The sequence below is a fragment of the Ambystoma mexicanum genome, chromosome 6p (assembly GCF_040938575.1).
Source record: "Ambystoma mexicanum isolate Mex_15411 chromosome 6p, UKY_AmexF1_1, whole genome shotgun sequence".
Taxonomy (NCBI): Eukaryota; Metazoa; Chordata; class Amphibia; order Caudata; family Ambystomatidae; genus Ambystoma; species Ambystoma mexicanum.
The window spans coordinates 1543989930-1544013789 of record NC_090935.1 but is presented as its reverse complement, the minus strand read 5'-3'; the positions used below and the strand labels follow the sequence as shown (position 1 = coordinate 1544013789).

Below are 23860 nucleotides of genomic sequence, written 5' to 3'. Positions count from 1 at the left end.
CCTTCATTCACTGACCCTCTGTACCTCACTGGCCTCCCACTTCCTTTCCAAAACCCAGCACATTCTTTCTTCACTCTCCTCTAACCCTCTCCCTCCTCCTTCCCTCTCTATCATGCCTCCGCTCTTCCCTCCCCCATCTCTTTCCTCCTTCTCTCCCATTGCACTGGATGAGGTCTGTAGAGTAGTTCTCTCTATGAAAGTATCCTCCAAACAGGTGCTTCCCTGTTCCTCTAAAACTATCAAGGACAACCTTGCCTCCCTTACACTTTCTCTAGCAGATTTCTGTAACCACTCCATTTCCACTGGCTCCTTCCCTCAATCCTGCAAGCACTCCCTTGTGCACCCCCTCCTTAGAAAAACCCTCTTCTGACCTGTCATGCCCTGTTAGCTATCACCATCACCCCCTGGACAAACTCCTCGAAAAGCTTGCCATCTACCAACTGACCCAACACTCCAACTCTGTTGGCTGTCTCCATGACCATCAGTCTGGTTTCAGAGCTGCCAGAGGCACGGAAACTCCTCTAATGAACACCCGTGATGACCTGCTCTCTAATCTTGACCCTAATTCTCCTTCTGTTCTTATGCTCCTTGATCTTTCTTCTGCTTTTGACTCGGTCAACCATGCTAACCTAATAAGTCGGCTCTGTGACACTGTTGGCATCACGGGTTTGGCTCTAGACTGGTTGGCCTCCTTCCTCTCCAACAGACTCTCCCAGGTCCAACGGGACCTTTTCTCTCCCCTATCACACACTCCACATGCAGTGTCCCTCAAGGTTCAATCCTCTCACTGTGGCTTTTCATTATCTACCTTGCCCTCTTGGCCCACCTGATCTCCTCTTTCTCTCCTCACGTCTTGTGTTATGCAGACGACACACAGCTCTCTTTCAAGCTTCTCACTCCTTCCACCTCTTCCTCCTCTCTCATCCCTGACTGTCTGACTGCCATTCTGTTATGGTGCGCTGCCAATGATCTCTGCCTGAATGCTAGTAAGACCGAGATCCTCTTCTTTGGGACCACAGGTCCCACCTTCCCTCCCTCCCTCTGGCCGCCCAGGCAAAAATCTTGGGATCATCTTTGACTCCTATTTCTCTCATTCTCTCCTCACATTGCAGACCTTGCCAAGAAGCCCCACTACCAACTGCACCTCCTTAGAGGTATTCTCCCTTTCCTCACCTTCCCCCAGAAATGTAATGTCTCCAGAGCTCTGGTCCTCTTTAGGCTTAACTACTGTAACATCCTCTTCCTTAATCTCCCTTCATCCTCACTTTGTCCCCTTCAACTAATTCAGGATAGGACTGCAACACTTATTCTGGGCCACAAGCCAAGGGATCGCATCTCTCCAGCCCTAATTCCTCTGGCTGGCTCCCGGCTGCTGCTAGGATCAAATTCATGACCCTCTGCATCCTCTACAAGGCTTTCTGGGCCGCCTTCTCTCTATGCCTAAATAACTCAGTGCAAGAAGCCTTCGGTCTGCTAGCTCTAACTGCTTGTAAATAATTTGCTTCTCTAAGTAAATAGTGTGGGGTAGACATCTCTCCTATGGAACTGTCTTCCTGCCCCTCTCAGGCCTGAGCTAGATCTTCTTAAATTCCTGAAGCTCTTCAAGACCTTCCGTTTCTCCTCCTCCTTTTCTCTCCTGCTAACGCCCACCTCCCCCTCTATGACTGGCTCCTGGTTCCCTCTGAGTACTACAGTGCCCCAGGCCCCGACCTGTCCTCCCACACCCCTTCCCCTCCTTGTTTCCCACTGTGCTTACCTGCTCTCCATGGTACTTGCAATTTGGGCCTCCCCATAACTTCTGCTCTTCCCCCTTCACCTTTCCCTCCCACCTTAGCACTTATCGATCTGACCTGCACTTCCACCCTCCCCCTTCCTGGAGTGGTTGTTATCGCTTGCTAATAGACTGGTAAGATTCTGACATACACAACAGACAAAGTACTCAAAATCCACTTCTACCTGATTTTAAAATGGTGATGTGCCCCTATAAGCTCTCGGTCACTGCTGTACAAAGCTGCAGGAATGCAATTTACAAACCGAAGATTGACAGGCTCCTACTGGGGGCCAGTGGTGAAGGCAGCTTTTGGTTCCAGGGAGACGGATAGCTCCTGAAGCGGCATCAAGATTCAAAATGATTAATCGGTGAGCCCACATGCGGTGGTGAATGTTTTCAATGTAGAGTCCTAAAGTTTTCCTCAAATTACCACAATTTACCAAGCATAGCGAGGGAACCCATAACAATGAATAAGGGTTCAGGGGAGAGACAGAGGAGGTTCCCCGAAGATATTTCTTTTTTTTAAATGATGTTGAAATTATGCATGAAAAGCCATACAACTAATAATAATTTCTCTAGCGAAACAATACAAATCTCCAATGAATTTCATGGACAGTCACGCCTGGTGAATATTTTGAGAGGGGCCTAAATATTTCCTCAAATAGCATGTGCGACCGAACGTAGCGAGTGAGCCTGAAAAAATTGAGGTTCGATTCAGAGTGCTCCCTCCTTTCTGAGAAATAATTTAAAAATAACTTGCTGAAATTATTCTTTTTGCAGCATATGTTTTGACAAAAAATGGAAAAAGCCATACATTTACAATTGTTTTTCTAGGAAAACATGAAAAATATCTAGTACATTTCATGATACATGCGCAGTCATGCCTAGTGAATATTTAGAGTGGAGGGGCCTAAAATATTTCCTCAAATAAGCACGAGCGAGGGAGTGTAGTGAGGGAGCCAAGAATTATTAAGTGGGGAACATTGTTTAAAATAATGTGCTGAAATGATGCAATGTTTAGCAAAAATTAGGTAAATAGCTATGCAATTTACAGTTGGTTCTCAAGGGTAACACACGAAAAAACACAGTAAATGCCATGTCACAAACAGTACACTACATAGGAGCACTTTATACCATTTTCATGAAGCTGCAGCTATAACCTATGTATTCCAGTAATGGTCAATGTAAATCGCTTGCATGAGCCTGGTGCCTAACCTATCCATACCAGTAGTGATCACTTAAAATCAGATGTATGAAACAGCTGCCATAACCTATCTATGCCAGTAATGGTCACTTTAAATGACCGAAAAGTCTGAGCACCAGCCCACCAGCCCACCAGCCCTGGTACTTAAAAAGAAAAACACAAACAAAAAAAACCTGTGAGTGGTGCTCTGTGCTACACACATCGGCACGCCACTCTGTTTTCTTTTTTTTTTTTTACATTTCAATATCGGTGCTGGCGCTCAGTCAGTAGTGAGCCCCAGTCCTGTGGGAGGCATGGGGGTGCACCGGGCAACAGGGATGAGCCAGGAGGACAGGCAACTGACCCATGTTACCCCACACCCAGCTCCACCCCTGCTGGGAACCATTAGTAATTTAGTGAATACATTGTTCAGAGAAAGATTTGAAAGAGCGAATAATATTTTTACACTTTAAACTGAAGTAGTTGCTATTGTGTCAGATTATAAAACTTTCCAAAAGAAACTGAATTCTTTTTTTGTTTAATCGAAATGTAAAGTGTTCAGGGACCTTTTTCATTCATTAACTTTTGAAGCACAGACATGGCACATTTTTATCATATTGCTTTGCAGTCAGTTACAAAACAAAACATTACCACATTGCATTTGTAAAACAAAAAACCTATTTATCTTTAGATAAATTCTATTATTTTACAGCTAAACTCTACGTCTACCATATTTTGTAGTCCATACTTGTTTATGTACACATGCTAGCGCTACGCAGTTTCCTCAGTGATGAGGACACCTATGAAACGCTTTACCTTATTGCTATTAATAATGACATTACTATTACTCAATAAACCCTCCGAAATGTGTGTTTGTTGAAAGCCTTCCTGACAGTATATAAAGTCCTTATTATGCTAAGGCAAGTGTAGCCATAGAGTTCATTTAACTTCAACATGCCTGTGTGGTTGTATCTTTATGAAAGAAATGCTTCACTTTAGCAAATACATGATGGATTTTCTTTTTCCCTTAGGATGTAACAATTGCAGCAGCCTGTGCCCCTCCAGGTGGTGGTCGTAATTTGGTAACCCCACGTTTCTTTAGACACTTCAGCATGTTATGCCTGCCAACCCCATCTGAGCACAGCCTAAAGCAAATTTTTCAGGTCAGTGATTCCTTCAAGATGACTGCAAGGAAGGGGCTATTGTTTTGTCTTCGAAAGAAATGTAACTGCAGAACAAATGCTTTTGGAAAATAAATAGTCACATAATATAATGCCCTTAAGTTATTCATGTTTCATGTTTTAGACTGAAACAGCAATATACTACATTTTTCTTCAGTTCTTGGCTTGTGTTTCTAAAAGTTAATTGTACAATATTTATATTTATTTATGTATTTAATTATTGCAATGCTGAGCTCCAAATGCGTACACTAGATCCAGCGAAATGCAAGTGGCTTGATATAGGCCTCAATCCAATAATAGACTTTTAATTACACTTATGGCAGATCTGCAGGTAGTGCCACACTTCAATCATGGGCTGGTGGTTTATGATTGCACCATACAACTTTTTTCAGATGAAGGCTCTAGTATATACAGTTACTCAGAATGTAATCTTTGTAATATTCGAAATTATAAAGTTGTATGCTTTAATTTAAAATTAGGATAGAAAGGCACAATGCAAACAATCTGAATGGTGTATTTTTTCAGTTACAATTGGTTGTTCTGCTTCCCGTCTAAGGCATGGTCATCGTTCAGATTGGCCTTGCTCTGGTACAAACCCCAAATCTTCATATTTCCCAATATTTAATGGATTAATCCTGTATACAATAAGTGTCACACTGAGTATATAGTATGGATGGAGACAGAAGGTAATGGGTGTGTAGGTCGACTTAGTCTGATGTGCCTTTGTATGGGAACCGGACAGATTTGGAGCCACGTTATCTTTCAAAGTAAAAATCACTGGATCTAATGAATATTCGTTTGAACGTGTTTTCTTTTAAAATGTCTCCCCATCATGATGCAGATTAGCATTGCTTATGTCCCATGGTGCCCAGCTGTGCCTGCAGGGGGCAATCTGGTACCAGCAGTCTAAACTGCACACAAGACCTCCGACCTCTCAAGAGTTAGGGGGATGTTCTTTTGGAGGAGGTGTAAGAGACAAATGGTGGCACTTAAATAGTGGAACACTAGGCAGTTGTACATTGGAAAGTGGCCGAAACACTATTCTCTCTATTTCCTCATGCCACATATTTCAGCTGCATTTTATTGCCAACTGTCTTTAGGTGATGAGGACCTGCAGGTGTTGACGATAAAATGGTATATTGGGGCTTTTTTATTCTTAAGGGAAAGCTACACTGATTACCCCTTGAAGTGGAAGGTCATGTCCTGGATATCGATCAACAGACAAGACCAAGCCTGGTGTATGGTTATATTTTACTGTATTTCGATTATAGTGACTGTTGAGGACAGGTAACAAATGAGGCTGACCTCTCCTGAAATGTCCTTAAAACCCCTCAAACAGGTTTCTTCAGGAAAAAAAGATTAACAGTCCCACAACAAGATTGTCCTTGTTGGAGCGGTCAGGATAGCTTCACCTTCTCTTCTCCATTGAAATCTAGGATATGCATCTCCCTTTAATGTACAATGTTCTATTTCAATAAAAAGGTTTTACGTTTTTGAAGCTCTCCTTATAAACTTCACAAGGATTTGGGATACAACGCAGACAGTCTCTGAGATACTAGCTCTGGGTTTCCTTCTATTTGTCCCTTGTTGGTGCTTGAATACGGCCACCTAACGGCACCCGTACCTCCTGGAGGTGTCACTGTTTCTCTGCCATGAGGGGTAGATATAGTCTGAGCATTCCCTACCACCTGAGGACTGAGTTGACTGGGTTTACCTTCCCTACTTGCCAGAGGCAAGAATATGAAGTTGTTGTCGCGTGAAACTCGTAAGGTCCTGATGTCCCCCCTCTCTACAACCTCTCCATGCCTCCTCTGGTTCTGATTCTTCCCAACGCTATGCCACATGCTTGTTCCTCCTCCCACTGTGGGTTTAACATATTTTTGTCTCAACCCTATTCCCTCCCTTCGGCTAGGTGTGCCCTCTCGTTCCTTCCTGCTCTTGCTGCTACTACTTTGCTAGCCTACAGCATATAACCTTGCACCTCTGGATGACTTCCCCCTACCGCCTCCTAATGAATTCCGCCTACCACCTTCTGAGGACTCCCCCCTCCCGATCACTTTGACCTATTACCTCATTCACTTTGTGGCTTAGTGAGCCAGCTGACTCCCGTTCGGTAAGTGCTAATCCTGTTTTGAATGTGCCCCCCTAATCGGGTACAGTTAATAATTAAACATGCACTGGAAAATGTCCACAATCTGGACAGTGTTCCTGTACCAAAGAGAGGTTTCTAAAATGTTATTTGAATGAAGGATCTCTCTAGTCAAATGACAGTTTTAGGCTCTTGCAGCCATGAGTCAGATTAATATATTACAGCCCTATTTTACCTGTAGTCAAAAACAGTCAGACATGTGGCTGATAACAAGACCTAGATTTGACTGTTTGATGTTAAGGGCAAATACCACTGGTTGGGTTGGCTTCCAGACACCCTGGGCTGTCTTTGGTGCGGGGAACCCGTGGAAAATATTTTACATCTGGTACTGTTCTGTCTGGCCTACCAGCATATTAGACAGGTCACAATTTTCCCTGTCCTTAGACATTTTAATTTTACACAATGTCGGTGGCCTTATTTTATTTTCTTCTGGAAGATTCTTCGTATGTAGCCTGGGCCTTGTTATGTTTTTTAACATGGCAATGTTTGTCAGGAAAGCTGCAATCTGTAATCTGCGGTGAAATGTTAAGTGTGATCTGACATGGATATACATATTTGTTTTAATATCTGATTAGAAACAGAGTTTGTTTAGAAAGTGGTAAATCGGTTTAATGTATGTCAATTTGAGAACGGAACTACCTGTCTATTCCATATAATATGTATAGTTTTTATAGAAGTACACCTTGCATAATTGGGCCATTTTCCTAAATGTTTACGATGTTGCACTTTATGGATTGTATTTGATGTGATTTTTATTCTGTGCTGTATGGCTTTTTTGACCACTGGTCAAAATAAAGTGGAGTGCTAATGATGAGTTTTAGGCTGTGGCAGAAAATGTCAGTGAAATCAACGTTCATAGAAATACTTGTTACTACTGTTCAAAAATGCCCCATTTGCCAATAGTCCATGCTGCTTAAAGGCTTTGAGTGGAGCTAGAGTCTTCAAGGACATGTAGGACATTTACTGTAATGAAAACACTGAAAGGTAACTGTCACTGGCATTAATGGATGCCTATCCTGAAGCAAAGAACAGCAGACAGTGGGTGTTGCACTGAAACTGAGACCTTAGTTTGAATGTTGCTCACCCTCCCCTCAATGTACATTAGCAATGTTCTGGACAGGGCATGCATATTTGGCTGTGTTTTTAGATATACGTTTATATATAAAAATAGTGGGCCCAATTTGATGATCCTTAACTGAAGTAGAGAAGTTGTCACATTGTCTTGGCAACCCTGTGGAAGACATGTAAGCGAAGGTTTTGAAGCATTGATAATTTAGCGCTATTGACTAGACTAGCAGACAATTGCCCATCTTTGTTCAGCACAGGTAATGATTAGAAAGAGCAATTAACTGTTATTGACTGCAAACCCCACACTAAAACTATTAGCATACAACACATGCTTCTAGGTAAAATAATGGATCTTAAGTTTTCAACCTATCCATGTCAATACAGTATCAAAGTGCATGCTCTCTTTCAGGCTACCCTCTGCCTCTTCTTCCTCCTTGCTCATCCCGAACTGTCTGTCCACAATTCAGTCCTAGTGTGCTGCTAATGATCTCTGCCTTAATGCCAGTAAGACAGAGATCATCCTCATTGGGACCCCTGCTCCTGTTTTCCCATTTTCACTCTGGTCCTGCACCCTCACCCACTAGTGAGGCAAAAAATCTGGGGGTCATCTACGACTGTGTTCTCTGTTTCTCTTCTCACATCTCTGACATGTCCAAAAAGTCTCATAACCAGCTGGCCTCAAGCCCAGAGACCGCATCTCTCCAGTGCTGAAATCCCTGCACTGGCTCCCCATGACTGCATGGATCAAGTTCAAGTAACTCTGCATAGTCCAGAAGGCTTTCTCGGGCCGGGGCGCCTATCATCTACAATGCTCCCTTCCTAACCACTCTCCCTCCAGAGCCCTCAGCTCGGCCTCCTTCAACTCTCCGCCTGCGTGTGAGACGTTTTTCCAAAGAGATATTTGGGGGTGGATCTTTATCCTCTGCAGGTGCCTCACTCTGGAATAGCCTACCTGCCTCTCTCCGTCTTGAGCCAGACCCCCTTAATTTCCGGAAACTCCTTAAGACATTCCTCTTCTCTTCCTCTTTCACTCTCCCCCTCCCTTGTTAACCACTTTCCTCCTCTGTCCTGCTACCCCCCTTCGTTCTCATCCCCAACCTGTTCAGTCAGTTGACTGGTCGCCTGGTGCACCTCCACACCCTCACAGGTCCCAGGCTCCCCCGCCAGTCCTTCACTTGCCTCCGCTCTGTGCATTGCACTACTTAACTCGGAACACGTTCCATGAGAGTGGCACCCACTCTGCACTTAATCATGGCCCCTGCTGGACGGGGCACACTTGTCCCTGCCTCCTCTCTCACACTTGGACGGGGCACACTTGTCCCTGCCTCCTCTCTCACACTTCTGTCTGCGCACTTGCACAATCTGTATGTACTAGGCTTAGCATGTTGTCGGTCATGTCCTCCTCTATCTCCCTTCCATAGCTGGCTTTGCGTGCCTGCATAGGCGCATTGCTCCCCAACCTTTTATTTCGTCTTGTATGCTCCCCCACCCATGCTAGTTATTGCTGTTAGATCATTCAGAATCTTCAAGGCATAAGAATGACAACGATATCCCCTTAATCCCTTCCCGCCTTGAAGCGCTTTGAAGCACTTCACTTGTGTATAAGTGCTTTACATATAAACAATTACAATTACAATTACAATGCATTTTTGTAAGAACTAAACATTGGGCCAGAAAAATCTGCCCTACTTTTTTAATAAACTCACAATGATAGAAAAGGTGCTAACGTGCACAGTGCTGTCCTTTTTTCTAGCAGATCCATATTCATCATGTTCTTGACACAGCTTGCAAGAAGCTCTATGGAAGTTCGCTTGTGTCAGGGAATGTGACATATTTCTTTTCGGAAGCAGACTGCACATTTATGATGTCAAGGGTGCCTGGTTGTGCAGCGAAGAGGCATGGCTAGTTGCTGGGAGACAGAAGCTTTTCATGTTTCTGAAGATGTTTTTCTCTTAGAATTGTGCTTGTAGTTCATTTTGAGCCGACTGGAATTCGAAGAGATAAAATCATCATACAAAGCTTTCTGCAAAGCCCTCAAAACCTAGATGTTCATCTAACACCAACTGCCCAACTAAGAGCAACTAGCAGCACCCTAAAATCAACTGTAACTGCGTTGTATATGTCCTCCAACTGTTACTGATGCGCATGATCTATGTAACAGGGCCACGATACCCCCGTGCTCCTGCACGCTTTATAAATGAATAAAAAAAAAAATAAAAAAAAACATTTACCTCTAAGAAAAAGGACAGTTCAACGTTATGTAATAAACTGTGCAATGCTGAGTTATGACATTGAAATAGCATGTAGTCATGGGCTGCCATTTCTTCGCGCTGGTTGGTACAGGCACCTTTCATCGTCATCCAGTATATGGTAATATGGATCATCCCTTCGTTTCTGCTCCTTTAGCTCACTCTCTTGGTGGGATTAAAATGAGTCTGGTTCCTTACAAGGTATTCACAAAGTTCTAGGTCTAACCTCAAGGAGTTCACAATGAAGTTGCGGCATGGATATCTGCAAGAAGTAAGCATGGTGAATTCCATGATTATTTCATTGGTTCTTTCCGTTTGAGGTGTACGGTATACATGTTTATCGAGCAAACTGTTGCAATGGAGCTATCAACCAGGGTACCAATACAATATGGACTGAAAACACTGAAACAAAAAAACTAAACAGACCATGTTATTGAGAAGCAAAATCTACCTAGAAAGTGAATGACATGGTTAAAATGTTTGTGAAATGTTGTCCTGTGTCTTATTGAATCTGATTCTTTCTTCATTTTTCATACTCAATAGCGGGTCATAAAAGGGTATGTTTTTTTTCTCAATAGTAGTTAAGAACTAACTCACCACAATGTGTGTGACACAATGAGAGTTGATGGAAAGATTTGGTGCAAACCATGTGATTGTAAAATAATGAAAAACACCAATAGCTCTTTGATTTCTTTGTAGGCTATTTTAAACGGATTTTTGAATGAATTCCCTCCAGCTGTGAAGCAGACAGCAGCAAGTATTGTAGACGCAGCAGTTGAGATCTACCACAGAATGAGTATTGATCTTCTCCCAACTCCTGCAAAATCACATTATGTTTTTAATTTGCGTGATTTGTCAAAATGTGTGCAAGGTAAGTCTTATTTTACGGCATTTAACTTTCCATACTGTACACATGTATACAAATGATATATTCTTCATTCCTTTTTGAAAGGAATAACACATTACTACATAATATATGGACATAGTATACACACTTTGAGTTGTGACTGGTGAGTGTGTAGTGTGAAGGAAGGTGGCGCCAGGGCACCATCATGGGGGCAGCTGGTGGATTCCCAAGTTGAAGGGTCTATTAAAGGTGTGCTGGAGGATAATGAGGGTGTGTAGGTGTTTTTTGGGGGTGAAATTAAACATAGGCTTATGGCAAGAGAACTTAGGCACAAAGGTCAGTAGCGAGCACAATTAATCACACAAAGTTTATAGTGCAGAGGACATCAATAGGTTGTTAGTGGCCAAAAATGTAAATATGAGATCAGTAGCTACACCAAATTCAAATACAAAGACAGTAGTCACCTAAATGTCAAATACATTTGCCAAAATGTAAAAAAAAGGCAGGCAATAACAAAACATTACAATACAAGGCTAGTAGCGACCAAGTAATTTTAATAGAAGGTCGGTAGCAACCAAAAATTAGATACAAGACAGATTGTGAACACAAGTTACAATTATGAGAAACCAGAAGGCACTCTCACAACCAATCCCCAGGGCTTCTGCTCAGGTGACCAGGGAAGGGCCATTGCTTTTGGATCTCAACGCTGGAGGCGGACAAGTGAGGGAGTATCAACTGGGTTTAGTGTCCTTGGGGATTGGGGAGAGGGTGCCGGATGGTGAGACATGGTATCCCACCTTCCCTAACACGGATTTACCCTCCCTTCCCTCAACCTTCATGGGCTATTTCCACCCACAACCTATTTTTTCCCCATGAGTTCCCACAACGTTCTGAGTAGAGAAAGAAGCCTCAAAAAGAGGAATGAACACTTCCAAAAGAAAACACCACTCTAGTACTGGGACGAAGAAGAGGGACTTGGAAGAGATGACGGCCAGGCATGTCCCATTCATTATATTAACTATGGTCTGGCAAGAGAGGCCGAGGACACACACCTGAAACCCCTTGACACGGCTCAGGTATATAAAAGTTGGAGCCCACAGCAGAAGGGAGTAAGTTGTCAGCAGAGAAGCTGGTCCAGCCTGGAATGTACCCGTGAAGGACAGAGCGATGAGGAGCAGAAGACGTGCCGGGTGAGGCAGTCTGCGGTAGTGGAGAGAAGGAGATGTGTCTCCAGGTTGCTGGCGAGGTCAGAACAAGGGAGCCATGGAGATTGTCGGTCCCTTCGTTGCGGCTGCAGAGTGCTCATTCCCCTGGGCAGAGGAACTGACCCAGGAGTGTCTTGAGGGGCAGGAGGTGAGACCCTGACCTCAACCACAAGGCATTGTGTGAGCGGAGAAGCCGTGGGAAGAAGCAACATGACCAGTGAGTTTCAAGTGATACTAGAAACCCAGTGTGCAAGCGTATGAATGCTAAAGTGAATTACATTTTATTGGAGTGCTCACCTACAATCGGTATGTTCTCGAAAGCTTTCGAACAAGAATGATGAAAGAATGAGCTTGATAAAGAAACTGAGTGAACAGCAGGAGGGGGCGCCGTGAAGTGGCAGCAACACCCCAAATCGTAAAGTAAGAGACCAAGTGTTAAGAAAGTGAGACTAATATTGAAAGCTGGAAAAATAGAATATATTGGAAAGGGGTGATTAAGAAAGCAAATCACCTACCAGTGACAATTATAAACAAAGCTTGGGAAAATAAGAAGCCAAATGCGCAACCGAGTGAGAAACAAAGGGCAAATCGTTGCACGACCTGTAGTGGGTTGACTGTGTGGCCTGTTAACTGCGCCCTGACCAGAAAGACCCACCCTGCAGAAAAGTGTTGGAAGGAATTGAAGAACGAGAAGTTGTCAAACACCAATTGAACTTTGTGCTTTAAGGAGTGAGCACTCTAAGCTTGGGGAAGGGAACCCTGAGCTCCTATTTGAATTGTGCTTTAAGGAGTGCATGCTCTAAGATTGGGGAAGGGAACCCTGAGCTCTCATGGGGCATTGTGAACCAATTGTGCTTTAAAGGAGAAGTGCTTTAACCTTGGGGAAGGGAACCCTGGGCTCCTATTTGAATGCTGTGAACCAATTGCATGTGAGCTTTAATGATTAAGTAGTTCAAGCTTGGGGAAGAGAACATCCCCATGTGCAGACTCATCAGGTGTGGCTGCCTAGGCCTGGTCTTCAGGTGCTGACTCATCGGGTGTGGCAGGGTGTGGCAGGCAGGCTGAACCTGGTGGGCGTGGCTTCAGAAGCTCAGCTATATAAGCTGCTCCATCCTTAAGGCCTGTGCTTTGCGTTACTGTGCACTTGTGTGCAACGTGATGCTCACCGCCGCTTGGACCAGTTTACTTACCTTTGAAACCAGGCGTTCTCTTGCATACTCACCTCCAGGAAACCAGTGCTTCATCGCTTCATCTGCAGACTCATCTCCTAACATCCAGTGATCTTGATCCTGACGCCGCAGCACCGCGCTCCGCATCCACGAACTCAGACCCTGTGAAGAAGAAGAAAGACAAGGTTAGAACATCCGTCATTACCAGCTACTGTACCGCTGCAGCTTCGTTCCTTGTTCCCTCTGGCTGCCGCCTCGAGCTCCGCAGCTTCTGCCGGGCCGGCAACATCAACTGCAAGTGAAGAAAGCAAAACAGCAAACATCCAAAGTGGAATGGACAGCAATACAAGACAAACTTTACAATTCAACAAAAAATAGACGAGGAAAGACAAAGGCCAACAGGAACACTTACCTGAAGTATAGTGGCTTAGTCGCAGCTGGACTGGACTACCACGTGCAAGGGACCAGTGAAGGAACTCGGTCCAGATCATACAAGCGTCCCTGCCAGAAGCAGCATGACGGAGTGCTCGCCAAAGCTAATCAACAGGTCAGCTTTCCAGGGGCAGCGCATCCCACGGGTACCACAGTTTGGGAGAAGGGGTCTGGAAGCGGATCAGGCTCACAACCTGGCATACTCACACCCCCTATTCTCCACGCAGGAGCAGTCCCGAGCAGCATCACCTATTACCACCAGTCACCACATAAGCGCAGAAGGCGAAGTCGGACCTGAGTGACCTCACCTACGGGAGGGCTGCAACCGTGCCCCAACGCCTCTGCAGAGACCAGGTGAGTGTAACAAACTGTATCCTGAACTTGCGGAAAGGGAATCCCAAGACTTGGTAAAATATTTAGACCAAGAAACTGTTGGAACTGTATCTTGAACCTGGGGAAGTGAGCTATAAACAGCTTCAGACTTTTTTTTTTTTGGAACACTGTTTAGTTAACTGAGAACATCCCTACACAAAGTTTAGTGTTAGTTGTGAGGGCACGCATAGGTTTTGACACAGACAGACATTTGATTTTGATTGATGGACATAGACTTTCCTTAGTTTATTTAAGTAGGGAAAACCCCACCTTAGTGATAGGTCAAGATAGGTGTTAAATCAACCCAAAGACTTTCAATTAAGCTTTTACAAACTGTTACCTGTGTTGTCTATGTCATCTCTTGGTACCATGCCTGTTGCACATAATGCAAGGCTGGTAATGACCAAACAATACAAATACAAAAATGTCCGAAAGTGAACAAATATTTTCAATACAAGTCTGCCGGTAACCAAAAACAATTCAATGCAAGATGGGTAAAAGCCATGCATTTAAAATACAAGTCAATTAACAACTACAAATATTAAACAAAAAATCTGCTAGTGTAAGGAAGGCATGGTCTCAAATAAGACAGACACGAGTGACCACAGTTCAAGGGTGTTTATTGAACCTTATCAAGGGTGTGATAAACGCCTATCTAAACCTCAATCTAAGATGGGAGCAAGCTACAACCATCAAATAATAATAATGCAGTCCTAGTGGAGTCTTGTCAAAATAAAAAAAGGCCTATACTAAAAAAACTATTGTCAATCCTTACTGCAAATTTTACGAATAGAGTGGGGAAATGCTCATGAAAAAGAAAGACGTGTCCGCAAAATGATAAGTCAGGATGTTCAGGCCGTCGGCCTCCTTTCCCCACGTTTTCAGCACAGGACAAGGCGGTTCACTCGAGCATAGCACACTCTTGGGCTTGTTCGGCATGAGGATACAATTCCATTACCATTATCAGGGCCTTCTATGCCCAAGTCTCTTATGTTATCAAAGTCTCAAGATTCAGATGGCCTGATGTACCAAAACAAACAAAAAGTTATTTTACAAAGATTCAATTTAGGCGAGTTATTTCCCCCCCCCCGATTCTCCTCCACAGGTCTCAGATCCCGTTTCAACAATTAGTCTCCCCCTCAGCTGGGCTCAGACCAATTACAGTTTGTTTTAGCTATCAAAGACATTCGAATGTGCAGAGGGTTTGGCTTGACCTGTTGCAGGACCACTTTGATTTCCCAGTTAACTCATTTTACAATCTTCTTTGGATACCGTACAGAGACTTTCGAATGGGTACTGTTAGGGAGAATTCTCTGTTTAGGCTGAATTTCCTAACCTAGTGAGTCCCCCAGCAGCTTTGCTGGATTTCTGGAGTTTGTTTTTTTCCATCCTGCCAAGAGTGAGACTCTTTTTCTCCCACTCTTGGACATGAATGTGTGTAATTCCTTTGAATGTCAATGTGTTCTATGGGCTATGGGGTCTTTTACTCCATAGCGTCTCGTATGTTTTGCTATGTGTGTTACACTGCACCCTCCGTGCCGTAGCACTGGGGCTTCCTAGCGGACCCCCCTCATAGACTCCATACCCGGGGACTGACTACTGTCTCCCCGGGCATGTAAAGTCACCATTGGCTTTACTAGACCTAAATTTACTAACAGAACTAGTACAAACCATCCTATTGTGGATGTACTAGTAGGGGTAATTCGATTACTCCTGGGTCTGTTATTCGAGGGGGAACTGTCCCGTCCCCCCTCGTCGAGTTTTGGCTGGTGGCAGTGGAAACTACTTGTTATATTCGACCCCGAATAAACCCTATGGGATTCTTCCCATTGTTGGAGATTGATGCTTTTCCTCGTTAATCTCTAACGTACCACCGGTTTACTTATCTTAAATAAGTCTATCGGATGGTATTTTCTGCCAGAACTCGGTTTTTAAAATGGCGTCTGTGTTCGTCTCTGTGACTCGTAAACCAAAGGTTGAGCCCTTTGTTCCACTTTTGGCGGGCTTATGTACAGAGACCCTCCAAAGTGGTGCCATTCTGTCTGGGTTACCACAGGGGTGTGGGAGGGGGTTTAGGCACCCTGGACCGAGTTGCCTTGCCAACTCCGGTCGCACTATAGTGTGATTGGCCCAAGTGGTGAGCCACCCCGCTCACCACTTACCGTGTTTTGATTGACAGCTAGGCTGAATGAATGGGGGTTTTCTGCATAAAAGCAGGGCTTTTGGGACTGGATCTTCAGAAGTCGCCACAGGACCTAAGAATCCGACGAGGGTAAAGCTGAGCCGACCTGCAACGACGACACCTCCGGTGGAGCCCTGCGGAACCGACTCACCACTTCCCGACGACAAGGGAGATCTCCCTGCCGGAGAGTCTCTTCCCCTGACTGGTGGGACCAACCAGTCCCCTTTGCTTTTTCTTCGCTCCTGGACGCAGTGGTCGAATTGCCCGTGCAGAGCACCTCGGCAACCGGATAGCCACTACCCCTGTACCGCGACCAAAAGGTGGTGCCTTGTGACGGAGCACTCCGCGGCTGGTCTCTTCCCTGGTGGTGCACCGGACTTCGCTTTTCTTCGACGAAGAGATCATCTCTACTCTTGGCAAAGACCCGACGTGCATCCACCACCAGGAACAACTGCCCCCGCCGGAGCTGTCTCTCCACAAACAAGGTACCGTGTCCGCCTTGCTTCCCTTTCTGCCGGATCGAGTGAGGTGTCTTAATCCTCGCCTTTCCATTGGGTCGCCTCCAAGCTTTCTTTAACGTGTTGTTCTGAACTGGTCCAATCTTTCCATAACAATTTTGAGATAAAGACTCGAAGCGCATTTCCACTGAGACACTTTTTGGGACATATCACCTTGCCTCTCTCCGAGTGGGCCTGGCCTCTGAACTTTGTGATCTGCAGTAGACCCTGCCTTACTTGCCTTGCATTTGTCCGAAAAGTATTGGTATCGAGTTGACTTCATAACCTGCCTTATTTTTCTCTCCCGTCCTAACGAATATTAGAGTGCCATCTAGGTTAAAGCATACACCTCTGTCTGCAAATAAGTGATGCCAGTGAACCTAGACTTGTCAAACTATTGTTAGGGGGATTGATCTTTTTCTTCGTATAGTAATTGTGATTGAAGTTGTTTGCCGTATTAGTGCCAGAGTGTTTTCCATAGATGTGTTGTTATAAATGAATACCTTTATATCTTTACACCGAAGCCTCGTTCCGTGTTTGCTTGTTCTACTGTGTAGATTGCCCTATATTGTATACTCCACATACTGCCTAACTCTTCTTGAGGGAAGTCTGACTGCTCAGCCACAGCTACCAAGTGAATCTGTGTGGTACAGACTGCTACCAAGTGGGTTTACTGCCAAACACCTGTCCTAAATCTTTTGCAGTGGTCCCAGAGGGAACTGCACAGGTTTCCGCCTAACAGGTACCCACGTGGCACCGGACCACTCTGTATATGGTATCTGTATTGGTTTACAAAAGTTCAGGTATTCCTTGGGTATTCAATTGTATTTGCGTTGCTCACCATGTACGGCTTGTACTTTGAAACGGTTTGCTATCAGTCTCCCCGACTTACCAGCTGTGCTGGCCTTACTGGAGCGGCTTTCTTGTCAGAGCCAAGGACAGTACCACAGCAGCAATAGTTCCTCCCCGCCTTTGCTGTCGATGCAGGAAGGCCCTGGGCACCTTCTACACACAATGCAGCGTTCTTCTGCTTTATCTCTGGGTTTTATGTTTCTTATCCCTGAGGCTACGTAGTCATCTCTTTCTTCTGAAGAGGTCAAGGGCAATTCCCTCCTTGGAACCCTCTCTGGTCTCGCCGCCTTTCTCCTCGTAATAAACTGCCTTCTAAGAACTGCTGTTTCCTTTTGTGTTTTGCCTCGCTCAGAGTGTGCTTTCGTGTTCCGCCTTTTATCCGTGTGGGTAAGTGTGATGGAAGGCAGCTCTGTGTAATTATCAGTAATTGCCTGACTCTGCCTGACCCTGGTGTTGGGACATGTCAGGTATACGGCTCAGGTGTTAGTCCGTTGTCGCTCACGGTGACCTGTCCGTGAGAAAGTGTTTGTCTCTGGAAAGAGGGGGTTGAATCCCTAGGGATGCTACCTGGTAGGATGGGGAAAAGGTGTTATTAGGAAGGGGATACTGTGTCTTACCCTCCGGTGTCCCACTTCCACTCCCAGTCGACCCCTCATCCAGGTGATCATCCTACACTGGTCCACCCCCAGGACCTGTATCCAAAATCGATGGCTGTGTCCTGGCCACCTGGATGACAGATTCCCAGGGACTGGCGGGTGAGACACCTTCAGGTTTCTCACACTAGCCATCTAAATGTAAATTTAAGAAAAGTAGTGGCCATAAATTCCAAAGCAAGACTGGTAGCAGCCAAAAAAATTTAATTACAGGGACGGAAGCGACCGTCACAACCACAATTTAAATACAAGGCCAAAAGTAACAGAAATGTAAATACAAAGGTGGTGGCAACATAACATTAAAATATATTGTTCGAAACAACCAAATAAATCGAATATACAGACTCTAGCAGCTAAAAATCCAAAATAAAAGGCTGGTAGTGACCAAGAAATTAAAATTGGTTTTGAAGAACATGCCGGTAACTACCAAAATGTATGTACAATGCGTATGGCAACCACAAATTGAAATAGAAGTAATGCTTCTGTTGGGGAGCAGGGACGATCGTCCCAGGCTCCCAAAACGTTTTGCATGAGGTGGAGACATAAGAGCCTGATGTAGGGACACTGGAAGCCCATAGGGCGGAGGGGGGATGTCTATAGAAGCGGTCCAGGGCCAGCTTAGTATAGGCTTTCATATAGATTGTGCTGGGAGTGCGATGCCATTTTAGAAAATAGCAGCCATTTTGAAACCAAGGCATAGCGCCACCCTGTAGCATGGGCAGCAGCTGTGCCCAGCATATGGAAATATGAGTGTGCATGCAGAGTTGGATTGTGATGTAGGCTGCAGTGAGAAAGACCGAACGCGCAGAGTCTCATGAATCTTTCATTGTTTGACACTGGCAGTATTTGTATCTCGGGGGGTGGGGGGGCCTGGCTTAGGGCTTATGCAGTAAGGACCAGTTTTGCCTAAGCTCTAACTGTGATCCTGTACGACGATCCTGCAACTGGCAAAAAAACATCTTTTCGGCACATATCTAGCCAACAACAGACTGAATACATTTAGGGCATTGTGGTGCTTTGCTCCTGTTGTAATTCGAAGCTCGCGGAGCTCGGGAGAACGAGCTTCATTCCCACGGCAAAAATCGAAGATGGCGAATGGAGCAACTCTTCAGCGAAGGATGAGTTGAGGGAGAGGAAGGGGCGGTGCTCTTAGACTGGCTGCCCTGATGACCGCAGTGAGACAAAGCGGGAAGACTGTTCTGCCCTGCCCACTCACCGTGACTCACGGTATAACAATCGGGCGAAGAAACAGCAGAGGGATTGCGTAAAGATTGTGTGGTGAGTGCGCCGAGTGAGGAACGGTCTCCCTACAGATACAGGATTGTGCGGCGTGGTAGGACCACAACTGTGAACAAGATCTGGGGCAGGAGGCTTACCGAAAAGCTCTGGGAGACCCGAAGACACTGGAAGCTAGCTGTGGAGCCCGCTTGTGTACACGCAGACAAAGTTGTGTAAACGTGAGGCATTGTAGTGGAGTGGAGTGGGCCGTGTGGCTGGGACAGCATCGGGAAAAGCGCACACAATACTGAGCACCCAAGCTTGCAAACAACACAAACAACACACGCTGGAGTTGGTAGCTGAGGCCGCTTGATGATCCGTCCGGGTCGTTGAGTACATTTCAACCTAATAGACAACAGCGCCCTACAGTTGATTAAGGTGCCTAGCTCCCTTGCGGCTGGGTGCCAAGGGGGCTCCCAGTTGATATTTGAGGGGAAAGACTGGCCTACAGTTATGACATGGACTGTTCCGGGGGTTAGATTTGCTGAACCTTGATGTCAGGTTTGTTGTTCCCCCTACAGCTATTACCGAACATTGAATCAGCTGGAGGGCACTTGACCAATATATGCAACTCCTGGTCCATACGTTTGGGCCCATATCACTTACAGGACTGGACTACAAACCTATGCATCACACAGGCCTGTAATATTGGAGACAACCTTTTTTACAAGTCAGGGCAGCGGCCAGAACATTAGATTTGGTATTACCCAAATTGTTAGTTTACAATTGTTCGAATGAACAATTGACCGAATTTAAAGGGTCACAATTGACCTTTTCACAATTGACCATATATATATATATATATATATATATATATATATATATATGTAAATAAAAAGAGGAGAGGGGAGGGACCGCACTCTCCGTGCACCCAACAAAGTTTGAAAAAGTTCCAACAAAGTTTCCAAAAAAAAGGAAAAGCGCAGCTCACACAAGGTAGAAAAAGAGATAAATATTTAATAAATTCTTAGCTGTACAAAATGCACAGAACAAAAGGCTGGGGAAACAGCATAAACAAACAGAGGCAGGACGCCTGTGGGCACGGCCCGCTTACAACGCGTTTCACGCTCAACTGAGCGCTTGATCACGTAACACAACAAAGGACAAAGACATGGTTAAGAGGTGTGTAGTCCATCTTCTATGTCAATTATAGAATGAAGGTGCATTTACAAAGTGATTCAACAGTGGACATCTTGGAACGGAAGGTCAAGTTATGGCCTACCATACAACCGTAATGTACCGTAATTTCCACCATATGTTACCATTAAAAAACAAAGCCAAGCTAAATTAACATTTAGTTAAAAGCCTAGTGCATTGACTTAAGTCAAATTGTGTCTTGTATAAATACAGACAACAGCTTATATCAATCAATCAATTCAGAGGAAGTGTAATGTCATCATATACATGTAGATTAAAAGAAAAGGGCCAGCTCGGGTTATGTCATTGTAGATAGATTTTCAACCTAGCCTCCGGTTTAGCATTGTGCAAATACGCAAAATAGCAGCATAGATTGGCATACATGGCATCTGATTACTTTGATGGACTAGAACATATGTCTTGTGCAAAAATTGCAAAGATAAAAACACATATAGTATGGTTAAAAATCCAACACAATTGCAATATCAAAATAGACATAGAGACTACAAGTCAAGTAACAAGGAAATGCTGCGCAGTCATAATTTCCAGAGATTAATTATAAAAAAATATTTTTGATACTTAACCTAATCATGTTTAGAAGGGAAGGAAAGTGCAAGTGCAAGTCCAATAATGGCAACCTAAGCGATGTAAAAAATAGGCAAGGTCATAAAAGTGACCACGTTTGATAAATATCAAATCATCTGCACATCACTAATGTAAATTATGCCAATAGCATGGCCAGGACTACTGCTATATAGTCCTTACCTCAAATACATGGATATAATCTATTCTAGATGACAATAACTTTTCCAGCTGCATTATCTGACTAAATGTATGTACATCTGAGATCCACTTGTGTAGAATGCACCAATAGTAACATAATTGAAAAAAAACCCAGTAACCACAGTGAAACTATGGACACAAAATACCAAATTATTCACCAGTCAAGAGTCCTTCTAGGTCGTGAATATAGCAACATAAAAGAAATTATTTTTTCCTTTACCCCTTCCATCCTCATTTTAAACCATAGTGGCAATCCAATCATTAAAACGGTGGAAGCGAAAGGAATGTTTTTGTACTTGAGCACAGGCCAAGAACTAATCAGTGAATTTGAAAAACACATTAATTTTCTAAAGATTATTGAACGCACACTTAAAAAACATAAATCAGTTAAGCATAATCGAAATAAAAAAGTAGATGGAAATAGACCAATTCAGAAAAACACAGTAGGGAGTAAACACATTGTTATATACCTAGAAACGTATAAAGCTCCTCGTCAAGGTTATGACCATTAGGGGATTTTGTATCAAAATCTAAGATAAACCGGGTCTCCAATTGTCTCAGTTTTAATACACGATCTCCACCTCTCGGATGAATCGGGACATGTGCCACCGCAAAGAATTTGAGAAGAGTAAGGTCATTGTCATGTTCTAATCTGAAGTGCTTAGCCATAGGGTATGCGGGATCTGAGTTTTTAATTGCCCTGAGGTGCTGCAATATTCTAAGCTTTAATTTGCATGTGGTGCTCCCCACATACCATCTCATGCAGGGGCATGAAAGGACATAGACCACAAAAGCAGTGTCACAGTTTATCGAATACTTGATTAACTGTTTACATTTGGTGACCGGATGTACAAAGAATTTACATGCAGTGGCATGGGCGCAGGCCTTGCATTTAGAGCATTTTGTAAAGCCTATGGGGGATTTCATCAAGGATTGCATCAGAGAGGGATTGGTGTCGCTTAATGGTAGAAAACTGGAGACCAGTTTATCCCTAAGTGAGGGTACGCGCTTATAGGTAATAGTTGGACGATTGGCCAGCAAGGGACATAAATCTTTATCCACGGTGAGGACCCGCCAATGTCGCTCTATGATTTTACGGACATGATTAGAGGCGTTGTCAAATGTGACTATAAGTCGGGGTTCATCATTCATAGCGGTTTTCGCAGGTTTGTTACCATACAATAGAACATTCCTGCTTAGTCCGCGAGCTTTGGTGTAGGCCATTTCTATCACTCTGCGTTCATAGCCTTGTTTGACAAAATCAATAGCCGCCAAAGAGCAATGATGGTCAAACGATACTAGATCGGTACAATTTCTACGGTATCGAATGAATTCACCAAATGGAATACTACGTTTACATGACGTAGGATGGCAACTTGTTGCATGCAAAGGTAGACCAGTGTTTGAGGGTTTTTTGTGTAGTTCAGTATTGAAACCAGATCTTCCAAGGGTCACAACTACATCTAAATATATGATTTCAGTCATACTATTACACTCTGTAAAACGTAAGTTAACTGTATTGGTATTGATATGTTTCACAAATAATAGCCACTCAACTTTGGTCCCATTCCATATGACGAAGATGTCATCTATGTATCGCCACCAAGCGACGATATGTGTAGCAAAGCTAGATGCAAGTAGATCACTAAGGAAGGTGGCCTCCCACCATCCCATGGTCAAATTTGCATAGGATGGTGCAAAAGTACTCCCCATGGCAGTGCCCCTTACTTGGTGGTAAAAAAAGCCTTCAAACAGAAAAACATTGTTAGTTAAACAAAAAAACAACATTTCGAGAATCATAGAGCTATGACCATGAAAGTTCAAAGAACGGGTATCAAGAAAAAATGTACATGCTTTAATCCCAATTTGATGGTCAATGGAGGTATACAGGGAGACAACATCAAGGGTTGCTAAAAGCAAGCCATCCTCCCAAGGTGTATTTGTAATGTGTTGCAGGAAATCCTTGGTATCCCGTAAATAGGAGGGCAGAGCCGATACCAAAGGAAATAGTGTTTCGTCCACATACTGGGCCATATGTTCAAGGAGAGAGCCACTTAGAGTAACAATAGGTCTCCCTGGTGGATGAATAAGAGACTTATGAATTTTTGGTAAAAAATAGATGGTTGGTATAGTGAAGAAGGAGGGAACAAGAAATTTAACAAACTCGTCATCAATTAGGCCAGTATCCACCCATTTTGTACATAAATTTGTGGCTTCCAATTGTATATCACCAAAGGGATTTTTTGCGAGTTGGGAATAACATAATCGATCCTTCAGTTGACGATTGGCTTCAGCCACATAATGTATCCGATCTTGAATTACAATGTTAGACCCCTTATCAGCTGGTTTGATGATAATATTTGATAAGCCTTGTAATTCGCTGATGGCCATAAGTTGGGCAGAGGTGAGGTTTTGTTTGTTTTTGATGGTACTTCTCCTTAATTTTCTCAAATCACTAATACATAGATCATAGAAAGCTTCAATACATCCACCAATGGGAAACTGTGGATTAAATTTAGATTTGACCAAAAGTTTTGTATGTACATCCCAATCAGGGTCGATATTGAAGTCAGTAAGGCAGGCATTGGAAGGATCAAAGTCAGAATCTTCAAGACAGGCCAGATCCATTAGAGATGGAATGTCTGAAATCAAGAGATTAGTACGGCCCAACCGCGGTGTAGTTGGTTTGGGCATGATGGTATTCAATGAAAAGAATTTCTTAAGTCTAATCTTTCGAATAAATTGGTCAAGATCAAGGCGCACTTGGACATAGTCAAATGCTTTAGTAGGGCAAAAATTAAGTCCAAGTGAAAGGACCGAGGTTTGCGCTTTGGTAAGCACATGAGAGGACA

General features: G+C 44.0%; 1 protein-coding gene across 1 annotated transcript in view; it reads left to right on the top strand.

The window, feature by feature from the left end:
* Window positions 1-23860, top strand: part of DNAH6 (dynein axonemal heavy chain 6) — a 3423448-nt gene that overhangs the window by 2397287 nt on the left and 1002301 nt on the right. Inside the window, exons 41-42 of the mRNA XM_069626424.1 lie at window positions 3986-4117; window positions 10301-10472. Of these exons, the coding sequence (XP_069482525.1) occupies window positions 3986-4117; window positions 10301-10472 (304 nt within the window). The remainder of the gene's footprint in view (window positions 1-3985; window positions 4118-10300; window positions 10473-23860) is intronic.